General features: G+C 43.6%; 1 protein-coding gene across 10 annotated transcripts in view; it reads left to right on the forward strand.

The window, feature by feature from the left end:
• arhgap32b (Rho GTPase activating protein 32b) overlaps nucleotides 1-12,353 on the forward strand; it is a 93,953-nt gene that overhangs the window by 25,813 nt on the left and 55,787 nt on the right. For 5 of the 10 annotated variants that reach the window (XM_034549768.1, XM_034549773.1, XM_034549774.1 and 2 more), the window contains one exon: nucleotides 3,492-3,612. The exons of 1 other annotated variant lie outside the window; for it this stretch is intronic. In XM_034549768.1, the coding sequence (XP_034405659.1) occupies nucleotides 3,518-3,612 (95 nt within the window). In that variant the 5' untranslated portion in view covers nucleotides 3,492-3,517. Of the gene's footprint in view, nucleotides 1-3,328; nucleotides 3,613-3,657; nucleotides 3,741-6,702; nucleotides 6,836-12,353 lie in introns of those variants that run through there. 4 more of the 10 variants (XM_034549772.1, XM_034549770.1, XM_034549776.1 and 1 more) reach the window with 4 other exon arrangements.

The raw sequence follows: 12,353 nt of genomic DNA on the forward strand, positions 1-12,353 counted from the left end.
GCATGCAGGCGCCCCCACCCAAAAGCACTTGCTTAATGTCATGTGGGTTGAGCTCATGTCCTTGCTGTGTGACCTGGGAGCAGTTTGTGGGTGATTTAGGGGTGGGGTTTACATTAGCTCGGGACGAGAGATAGATAGATAGATAGATAGATAGATAGATAGATAGTCTTTGTGACTTCACATCTCATAGGGTCCACTGGACCTGGCGGTGTCTGATGCCTGGTGAGCCGGTCTCGCATTGGCCCTGCTGATTGCCCCTGTTTCATGGATTGGAGTTCCATTCATACATTGTCATATTCATGTAATGTGTTTATGTAACTTTGTAATGCTGTTCATTCTGTACACATGACATCTATTGCATCTGTCCATCCGGGGAGAGGGATCCTCCTCTGTTGCTCTCCTGAAGGTTTCTTCCCTTTTTTCCCTGTGAAAGGTTATTTTTGGGGAGTTTTTCCTGATCCGATGTGAGGTCCTGGGACAGGGATGTCGTATGTGTACAAATTGTAAAGCCCTCTGAGGCAAATTTGTGATATTGGGCTATACAAAATAAATTGAATGGAATAGATAGATAGATAGAAACATACATACTTGATTCATCCCCAGGGTGAGATTTGTTTGTAACAGCAGCAATCAAGGTTACAGAGTAAACATACAAATATGAATATTAAGTATGAAAAAATGCACAAATATATATATACACAATAAAATAGTAGAGCAGGACATTAAATTCAAGAAACTTTAAATAATGAAAATGAAAAGTGTATATAAGTGCATATACAGTGAAAGCAGTGCAAGGGTTATTGATGTTGATTCTATCTGGCCAGAGGTGCACTTGTCAACATGCTCTTCACGCTCACATCACACCATTCAGTTTGCTCTTAGCAGTCGATCCCACAATGCCCTGTAGTTGTCTGGTCGACACTCTGTCGGTTTGGCTGGATGAGCTTGTACAGAGCCACGGAAGTTGACCATCTTTCCACCCAGACGAGTCAAAACAAGGTGGCACATTAGTTTCTGATTGGTCCAGAGGGAGGCTCATAATTCATACTGTCGTCTTGTTGTTTTTAGAACAAAGCTCCCTAAATCACTTTGAATGAAAAACTTCCTTAAATTAGTAAATGTATGTTTTATTTTAGAGGACTTCCTGTCACAGTTAATGACAAAAAAAAAAGTCTTTGTAATCGACTTATTTCTATGTTTATTATGGTCGATATGTTATATGTAAGGCCCGGGAGTTGCGTATGCCCAACAAGTCTTTGTCGGATGTAGAAGCAGCTGCTTCAGTGTGTCTTGTGAGGATCCTCCCACGCTCCTGCGCCCCACGCTCCTGCACCCCCCCCTCCCCCCTGTCTTTCTCCTCTCAGCGTCATCCTCCAGGGATTCACAGTGCACAGCCATTCACCGCCACAGAGAAACGGTCCGCATGGACTTCTCGTCTCCTCCCCTTGTTTTCGCTGTTTCTTTTTTCGCTGTGCTCCTGTTTTATTTTCGTCGGGGCGATGATGCTGGATTTCATTGCGAGGTCATTATGCGGTGGGTCGTATTATAGCAATAATACCCAGCTGGGCGTTCTCTGCTGGGATTATGGGTACTCTGATGACTCAGTGGGTAGGAGCACTTTTGATAGCCCCAAACAGGGGGTGCAAAAAGAAGAGCGATTGTTTAGAAGTCTATGAGAAAATGACTCTACTTCTCTCTTGATTTATTCCCTGAGTAAACATTGTAAACATGAGTTTATAGTCTCAATCTCTAGTTTCAAGTCTTCTTCAATACAGCATGATGTTCATTTAGTACATTATGGTGCATTTAGAGTCAAATAGACCATAAACAGGTATGCTTTAGGGTGTGGCCATCACTCCTCCGCTGTCCAAACATGGTCACTTCCCCTCACTGGTTGCTAAAAACCATCATGACGACAACCCAAATGCCGAACTTGAGGCTTCAAAACCGCAGTCCATAAACCAATGCGCTTTGAGTGGTCCAAAGACTAGAAAAGTGCATTACAATCACATCGATTGTACAGTCCATTTACCACGACGACTGCGTCCACTGCTTGTATACACTCTGTGGTCCCACAGTAACTTTAAAGGTGCAATGTTTAAGTTCTGGCCAGAATCTTATTTTCAAAACATTAAAATACATCTACGTATTGAGGTTGCAGTGATATCTACTGAATTGAGCATGCTAACCAGCTAGAACCAGCTAGGCGACTCCGAGTGCCCCAGTTTTTGCAGGCTGAATCAGAGCCGCCACATCCGCTAAATGAAGCTCCAGCCCCCTAATCCGTCGCACTCTCCCCTCCCGGCAAAGCTGTCCACCCGTCGTGAAGCGGGTAGGTCGTAAGAAAAAACTAATTTTTTATCAACAAAAATAAAACTATGGATTAATCCGACGTCGGTGCTGTCTAACATAATTAGAGATGGTTTTCGTGAGCCAAATCAACATCAGCATTCAGCCAAAGACCCCTGAGGTGTTCCACCAAGCGATACAGGAGATCATTCCTTCCAGTGGCCATCAAACTCTTTAACTCACCCCAGAGTCTCCCCACACAGTCTGGACATTAGTGGACTGGGAGGCCCAGAGGTCATACTGGACTTGATTACCAGACTTCTAATTGCATTGCAATGTCAAGCTGTCCAATTTATGGCACAGTGCACTTCTTTTTACTTACTTTTACATTACTGCAGCATATATGCATACTTGTATAGTTCTGACACTTTTTGTGTTCGTACTTGTGCTTTTCTTTACACCGTACGGTTAATTTGTGTATCCCCCTATGGATAAATAAAGTGTACTTCCAGTAATGGGACAAAGTCTACTGTCTCACTGACGGTATCACTTTAATTTGCGTAATTTTCAGTAATCTTACAGTAAACTTGCGATTGCAGAATTTTGGATTTGGATGTGTGATTGTGTTGCATTTATTAATCTCAATTAGACTGTTTACATCCTTGAAACCAGCATATTCTTAGTGTGAAAGCTGGACCAGGGGGCAACCCCGTTTCTGCCGAGTGAAGCCGATGAGGTGTCTTAAAACCTGCATTCTCTCTAAATATGAAACCATTGATATTCTGTGTTGAAATGGAGACCGGAGGATTACAGGGCGGCCAATGTTGGTGTCTGTTAATTCACACAGCGCTGTGCGTGCCAGAATCGCCATGTGTTAACACCAAAGTGGAATCCTGCTTTGCAAAGCTCCATCAGCATAACTTATTTGATCGATAGACCACACACAGAATTAATGATTTGTTTTTTGTCTTCTTTCTCCCTGTCCTCTTATCCTTCTCTCATGCAAATCACCCCGTTCCTTTTCCTCTTTTTACCACAGTCCTTCCTCCCTTCTCACTATTCCCCACTTTTTCCTTACCCGTCATCCTCCCTCTCTCGTCTCTACATGTGATTTTTTTAAATCTCATTCGTATTTCTCCCTCCTGATCTACCTCTTCACTTCTTCCCCCCTCCCGCCCTCCCTCTCTCTGCTCCTCTGGCAGGGTGCTCATTGCAGTGAGTCAGTATCATGGAGGCAGGCAGCGGGGCTGCCGCAGCGGTGGGGAGTACAGCGCTAGGACTGCTGGGAGCCACAGTCACGTCCGGCGATGACATCTTGGACAGGTAAGAGCGAGGGACGAGGCCGACGCGCGCCCTCGAGGGGACAGACGGGCCCGCCTCCGTCAGAGTGAGGCGAGGAGGAAGAGTGTTTGTCTGTGGAGAGAAGGACCACACCTCAGGTTGTAGTTTTGGTGAGCATGCTAGTTTGTTTATAGTCAGAGCAGGGGTGTATGGAGAGTGTGTGTGTGTGTATTCTATTATGCCCTTTGTGCATGTGTGTCTTCCTCTGTGTTATTACTTTTACTGTATGGGAGGCAAACACTCAGTTTTTGACAGTTGGAGAATCTGGTTTGGCTTCCTCCATGCCTCAAGGAGAAATGACACCAGGGCATGTGCATGCAGAGGGGGGAGGAGAAGGGGAGGGAGGCATTGCTATAGACTTGCCTTAGCACCGTAGCTCAGCCGAGTTTGCACAGTCACCACCCCACCCTCTATTTAACCCCCCCATTAGCTACTGGGGCGTCGGCCATCGCTACCCGTTGCCGTCAGAAACCCCTCATTCAGATTTCCCGTAACTGAAGGGTGAGCCAGTCGGCTCCAAAAACCACTGCCTCCACCGAGGGGCCAAATGGATCAGCTTTCAGCCAGTTACGTCATCACTACAGCTGTATACCCACACGCCCCGTGCACTGTCATCACACACACTTCCTCAAGCATTCACACATACATGGAATCGCCTCCTGGAGATGTTTTAGGACAAATATTACCATCACACGTGCAGGTGATAAATGCACACACACTACAAAACAATGTTAATCTTTGCCGTCGGGGAGGGGGGGCTTCTCTGCACTTCAGCTCTCTCATTGGCTATCAGGTGCTGTTGGGGGAGCTCGGTCATCAAATCATTCACAGTTGTTACGCTCTCTGCCAAACTAATCTCCCAACACGTCCCGGGGATCTCCTTTGACACATTGAGCAAGCAGAGCTGGAAATTAAGGCTGTGACTCATTTAATCATTTCTCTACCATTTCTGTTCATCACCGCTTGCATTCCCCCACCCCTTCTCTGAGACACGCAGAAATATACATATACTCTTCTATCTGTTCCCATGCCATTCGACCAGGTAGCTAATAGATTCCCTCCTCTTTATTATTGCCATGGCGGCATGATGTAGGTTTGTTCCCATCGCTGGATTAGCAGCATGTGTGTGCGTCGCTGGCTACACGTGTGTGTGTGTGTGTGTGTGTGTGTGTGTGTGTGTGTGTGTGTGTGTGTGTGTGTGTGTGTGTGTGTGTGTGTGTGTGTGTGTGTGTGTGTGTGTGTGTGTGTGTGTGTGTGTGTGTGTGTGTGTGTGTGTGTGTGTGTGTGTGTGTGTGTGTGTGTGTGTGTGTGTGTGTGTGTGTGTGTGTGTGTGTGTGTGTGTGTGTGTGTGTGTGTGTGTGTGCGTGCATGTGAGCATCTGTCTGTTTGTTTTTTTGCAAATGTGTGCTGCTGTCTATCTTTTTTGGAGGTTGATGGGGAGGGGGGATTACAGTTGAGGCTGCTCAGCCCCTCCACACACCCCCCTCCAGTCCTGAACTGGGTCTAAATCCTGCTCTGGGGTTACCATGGCAGCAGCAGCTTAGCATACATTAGACAGCAGTCCAATGTTACTACTGACTGAGTGAGTGAAAAGAAGAGAAAGGATGACAAAAAAAGAGAGGAGAGGGAGATAAAGAGAGGAGAAGGGGAAAGAGATGTTCCTCTTCCGCTAAATTAATTTGAGATGATGTCACGTACAATATATGCAAGGGCGTGTGCCCAAGTGCTCAGTCTGTTGACCATTGCAGCGGATTATTTCTTTTATCAGGGTCGCCAGGGAGGGCTGTTGGCCGGGGCTAGTGCAATATTAAAGTTGTCTGATGAGTCCTGGTAGACAGGATCTGCAGCCGAGGTGGGGGGGTCCAGATTTGGGGAAACCAGGCCCCCTTGGAGGTGACGCAGAGGAAGAGAATGAAAACGCTGTAAAACTGTTTGTGATTCCCTGATCCAGTCAGACAACAGAGCAGTACAAGCGGCCAAGGGTTTAGCATTCTATGTGCTTGTGTAGGCAGTTGATTTAGATGTGCTAAATTTCATATTCAGAACATTAATTTAGCATCAAACAGCTGTTTATGTAAAGACATAATGTCTACCTCTGAGAGTGAAGTCTCTGTACTGTGTGTATTGTGTCTATCCGAGACCTTTGTTCACATAGCCAGGCCAACCGCGTGTGATTTTAGTGCACTTGAGTGAGCGCACAGCCGCCGCACTCATACGGTTACAGACGATAACGCCGTCCTGACCGACAACGTCAAGGGAAGCATAGCTGATAGCTCAGTCAGTATTTCTGCTTTTGTTAGCAGTCTTCTCTGTGAGCCGCCGGTTCAGCCGTCGCCATGTTGAGAGCCGTTGAGAGGCAATACAAATGCTCCCAATCTCATAGATACATAGTATGTGTTGTTTTTTTCAAGAAATTGGCAGTCAGCTAAATAAGTGGTGCTTTTTTCTTTTACTTTAGATAAGATTCATAGGATGAGTCAATTGTCTATTTTTGATCTTTTTTCATAGGCCTTCTTATCAAACCTTCATGACACTCTACCATTTTCTTAGTTAGTCCTGCTCAGCAGTTTTCTAATGTCATCTGTGACTCTTTGTCAAGTCTCAGAAAATAACCCTGATGATGTAATCGTGACATTGTTTGGAAAGATGTAGGTATTAACCAGACAGAGTAGCCCTCTTCAAAAATGCTATTGGTGTAAAATCCTGTTGGTATGTTTTCCTTACATAGGTATTACCCAGCTTCTTTATATACTGCATTTGTTTTCAGGAGAGCAATTGGGTTGGTCTTCCAGGTTTAAACCCAGAAGCCACGGAAACGCCTAGGTGTTTCTGCAAATTTCTATCAACAGCAGAGGAATATTTATAGAGACATGAGAGAATATTTTAGTTTAGCATGGCTGGTGCAGTGCTGACTTTAAATGGAACACCACAGGAATCCACAGATCACATTGCTTTGGAAATGTAAGATGATACAGGTTCATTTAGCTCCTGATGTAAATATCTGGATGGCAGATCCCAATGGAAGCAGGAACAGATAGACCATTGATGTATTGTCTGCTCTGCCATATGCAGGACAGATGAAGTGCCTCAGTGGGAATGGAGCTAAACTGTTGGCCGACTGGAGAGACTTCAAGCCAGTGGACGAGATCCAGAACATGCATACGGTTGGAATGGTGTGCGCTGCCTGCTAATCGCTCCCCCCCCCGTATGTATTGCTGCGTGATGCTTCCCAAGGCTTCTTCTTTGCAGTGGAAATGAAACGTGTGCAGGGTCCGCATTAGCTCTGAGTCTCTATTATTTACTCTGGACAAGCTCCAATGAGCTCAGCACTGTAATGAGTCATATCTGATTTACTCAGACTGCCTCAGCCCGTTCACCGGGGTGTGATTTTCAGATTTGAATTGTAATCGGTTTGATACGATTCAAGAAATGATTGTCCTGAACATAGTCTCTTCTGCATTGTTAAAATCGGATAATGTGACACGGGAGCTTGATGTTGAAGAAAATATTGACCAATTTAGTTTAGATTGATTAAGATATTACTCGTCTTGTAAAGGCACACTCGCTAATGTTACGCCCCACATAGCGGACACCAACTGCACTGAACTGAGATGACATGCATTAAATAATGTAATTTGATGAAGACGAAACCCAAAACAGCCACCATCTTTCTGAGCTCTGCTACCTGTTACGCCATATAAACGGACCGCTGGTGGCGTGCGCTGTGCTCGACAATACATCATATCATTAGAGCATTTTAGTAAGTGGAGCGTCTGTATTTATGACGACATTTTTAATCATACCGTCAGGATTTCTAAATACCCTAGAATGCCATGATAATGTAATGCATACGTTTGGCTTGGCGAGGTGTTGCCACTCCCCGAATTTAGGATACCGACACAGACTGAATATAAGAAGTGGACGTAGTCATCGTGACGTCATCCACTGGTTTGGGTTAGGGTTTAATATATATATATATTCCGTCAGGTTGGATGGTGAACGTTGGTGGACAGCCATTTTTCAGGTCTCTCCAGAGATGCTCAATTGGGTTTAGATCAGGGCTCTGGCTGGGCCAGTCAAGAATGGTCACAGAGTTGTTCCGAAGCCACTCCTTTGTTATTTTAGCTGTGTGCTTAGTGTCATTGTCTTGTTGGAAGGTGAACATTCAGCCCAGTCTGAGGTCCAGAGCACTCTGGAAGAGGTTTTCTTCCAGGATATCTCTATACTTGGCCACATTCATCATTCCTTCAATTGCAACCAGGCGTCCTGTCCCTGCAGCTGAAAAACACCCCCATAGCATGATGCTGCCAACACCATGTTTCACTGTTGGGATTGTATTGGGCAGGTGATGAGCAGTGCCTGGTTTTCTCCACACATACCGCTTAGAATTAACGCCAAAAAGTTCAATCTTGGTCTCATCAGACCAGAGAATCTTATTTCTCATAGTCTGGGAGTCCTTCATGTGTTTTTTGGCAAACTCTATGCAGGCTTTCATTTGTCTTGCCCTGAGGAGAGGCTTCCGTCGGGCCACTCTGCCATAAAGCCCCGACTGCAGTGATAGTTGACTTTGTGGAACTTTCTCCCATCTCCCTACTGCATCTCTGGAGCTCAGCCACAGTGATCTTTGGGTTCTTTTTTACCTCTCTCACCAAGGCTCTTTTCCCACGATTGCTCAGTTTGGCTGGACGGCCAGGTCTAGGAAGAGTTCTGGTCGTCCCAAACTTCTCCATTTAAGGATTATGGAGGCCACTGTGCTCTTAGGAACCTTGAGTGCTGCAGAAATGCTTTTGTAACCTTGGCCAGATCTGTGCCTTGCCACAATTCTGTCTCTGAGCTCCTTTGGCAGTTTCTTCGAACTCACGATTCTCATTAGCTCTGACGTGCGCTGTAAGGTCTTATATAGACAGGTGTGTGCCTTTCCTAATCAAGTCCAATCAGACTCCAATGAAGGAGTAGAACCATCTCAAGGAGGATCAGAAGAAATGGATAGCATGTGAGTTAAATATGAGTGTCGCAGCAAAGGGTCTGAATACTTATGACCATGTGATATTTCAGTTTTTTTTTAAAATAAATTTGCAAACATTTCTACATTTCATTTTTTTTCTGTCGAGATGGGGTGCTGATTGTACATTAATGAGAAATAAAATGAACTTTTTTGATTTTAGCAAATTGCTGCAATGAAACAGAGTGAAACATTTAAAGGGTCTTTAAAGTATTCAGACCCCTTTATTTATTTATTTATATATATATATATATATATATATATATATATATATATATATGTATGTGTGTGTGTATGTATGTATGTGTATATATCTGTATGTATGTGTGTATATATATGTATATGTATACATATGTATATACATATGTGTGTGTACGTGTATATGTATATATATATATACGTATGTGTATATATACGTATGTGTGTATATATATATATATATACGTATGTGTATATATATATATGTATGTATGTATATATATATATGTGTGTGTGTGTATATATATATATATATATATATATATATATATATATATATGACTGGCAGCATGAACAAACAACTCTTCTGGCTCCATCCAAAGGGAAAAAATGCTTTGCTGTAGCCTTTTCTTTTCTGCGAGTGATCAAGTTGCTAACGGTGACTGCGCCCCTAAGCATCTCGCAACAGAATGTCATGTGACGGTGGTATGCCAGCTTTCTAGCGTGCATCTTGCCCACCCTCAAACCTGTCCGCCTTTTGTGAGTGAAAGATCTTGTGCTTAACTGGCTGTGGCAACAGTGATGAAATATCAGTACATAAAACCCACAGGATTTCCGTTCAAGGTTGTGAGCGTATGTTGAGTCAGGCATTTAGTGGCAAGGCAGCTGAATAGCGGAGACATGAGAAAGTGATGGCTGAGAGGATAAGAGGACAATAGAGAGAGGAAGTTTCATGGCTTTCATTTTGTGAGCAAATCAACCTGCTTTGGCTTTTATTCACAGACGAGAGGTTGGAAACGTTTGGAAAATTGTCAATATTTAAACATCAGTTGTTTCTTACAGAGTTGGAGAGAGAAGCATTTGACTCCGCAGTTAAGGAGCTGAGGAAGTCTTCGTCCTCTTACAGTATATAGGTCGTAGAAGAGGATAGGGTAAGGCTGAAAGCAAGTCTGAGTGCTGCTAAACACAAAGTTAAAGCAAGGACTTCAGTCCGCCCTGTTAGAATGTTTTGGGAGCAGGTGCTGGATGGAAGGAGCAGTTCCTTTCTCCTTACGTGCCTCCTTACCGAGGAATGCAGGGAATGCGCCCCACTCCTGAAAGGAGAAGGTGCTACTTGGCAATTGCAATGCTCTGTTGAAGCTTGGCCTTTATCTCTGGCGTCTGAAAGTGGCTCACACCGTCTCATTACTTCTCAAGCCTTCCCTTGTTAGCGGTGCTTAAAGCATGTTGTTAGGGTTATTAGGGTCATTGTGGCTGTGGGATGTCAGTCAGTAGCCCTATCACAAGTTATTTCTCATCACTGAGCACGAGACAGTGATTCTACATTGCTGAACACCATGATTTCTTTTGTTAAATCCGCTAAGTCTTTCCATTTTGTTATTATCGATATCTGTCCGCCTCAGTGAAGCATAAAACCTTTCACATTTTTTTCAGGGCGATTTGAAAATGCACATAAAACTGGTGGATGGAAACATACCCATGGTTACAAGGGAATCAAGGAAACACTGGTTTATGACATGAAGGCAAACCACACGTTTTACAGTTTCATTAAATTCCATTTGTAAGTCAGTCTGTACTTACATATGAGATTAGGGCATTTTAATTGCCTCAACGGCTCTCCACAAGGGCGGCGGCTGAGCTGGTGGCTCACATCTAACGAGGCTAACGGGGCTAACAGCGTTAACAGTGTTAACCTGAGGCAAAAGTACTGACAGAGCTAAGAGAGCTAACCTGATTACTTTTACATAGATAACAGTTGTTTGCTGCTATATTAATGCTCTGAATATCTTTAACTTTTAACGTTAATATTTTTTAAAAGGATACATTAATGACTATCATGCCGTAGCTGTTTATGTTGCAAATATCCAATTTGTTAGCCAATATTACACCCGGTCCCTGCTCTGTACTGCACTCACGGGCCGGTTACAGCTGATAACGTCTCGAGTTCCCCCTCAGGTTAACTCTGCCCGCACGGTTGCCGTTATTTGCCCTGTTAGCACCCTTAGCTGCTAGTCATTGACTCGGCAATCGCCATGTTGAGAGCCATTTGGAGGCACTTGATATGTTCTGAATTGGCGTTGGAGCACCTTTCACCCATTACTATTCTCCTAGTGCTATTCCTTATTGTCATGGATTGGCTAGAAAAAGGAAATTGATGCTTTGCTCAGAGAAAAGTGGCAGAAATGTCCCCACAGATATCGGTTCACTCGAAGCCCAATAACCACTTTATGAAGCTATAATGAATCACCCTTTTGTTTTGTCCAAATGCTAAATATTCATTAAATATTGAGTGAGTATAGGTGATGAATGCAAGACTTTTTTTTTGGTAGGCCTGCATTAAAAGTTATAGCAGAGTACATGCTGCAGAGATGTGGATTATAATCTTCCAGTTTGAATCATGATAATAAAAACTGTAGATCGTGAATGTGAAGTTTTATGTGTCTGATACTTAAGATAAGATTTTGATTGGAGTATTACCTAAAGAGTGAACATAATATTAGACTATTTATGAATGTGTATCTCCGAGTACATTGCTGTTGTAGCACTTTCTTTGCTCTCACTTATTTTTTCCCTGACCTCCTGTCGAGTCTTTTCCAATCGAGGTTATGTTAATGACCTTTCGTGTCCCAAAGCGGTGACTGTCTGCTCCATTTCTAAAGAATCTTAGTGATCTTTTTCAGCCTCACTGGCTTTAACAAGGGTGTGTGTGTGTGTGTGTGTGTGTGTCTTCGTTCAGTACCTTGTTCAGGATTTGGTGCAGTGGGCTGAACTACAATAATAAGTGATGGCACGGCATTTATGAGCAGTCTGTTACCTTTTTAATGGCTTTGAGTTTATTATTGTGTTTACTGTTATCCTTTAATTGAGGGTTCATTTGGCAAAAGCTACGTGTCTGTCTTTTGCGATCTGTAATTATAACAACAATGGTATTTTATCATAACCCCTCTTGCATTTGTTTCTTTTCACTTTTCGAGACTGCTTTACAAACATTATGTTCACTTTCTGAATTGAAAATGTCGGAAATGTATAATTACAACAGCTTATCTTTTTGACCAACAACAACACCAATGAACAGTTCCGTCAAAAAGCTCTGAAATAACAGCAGTAGAGGGTTACTAATGAAGAAGGGGATGTACTGGATATAAGTGTACGTAGTCGTCATGACATCACCCATTGGTTTGTCTTGACTGCTTTGCTTTGGCCGCCGCCATCTTGGATTACGACCATCGACATCATGGCTTTTTTTGCAACTAGTTAACGAAAATGATTTGGGTGGCTTTGGTAGGGCTAGCGACCTGTCAATCACAAGCTCATTTGGACAGGCACAGAACCATAGATTAGTCTACAAGGACGCACAGTGTCGACTCCCTACGACAGTGTCATGGTCCCTACGGGGTACACAGTATTACACTAAATTGTTCAGCTGAGAAAAGTAAGTAAGCTCAGTGAGAAGTAAAGCGAGAGGGACTACAGAGTATTGCTTGTTACTAAACTTCCCTTCCCCGCATCTAGACTCGGAGCC

This window comes from Cyclopterus lumpus, chromosome 14, assembly GCF_009769545.1.
Source record: "Cyclopterus lumpus isolate fCycLum1 chromosome 14, fCycLum1.pri, whole genome shotgun sequence".
NCBI classification, from domain to species: Eukaryota; Metazoa; Chordata; class Actinopteri; order Perciformes; family Cyclopteridae; genus Cyclopterus; species Cyclopterus lumpus.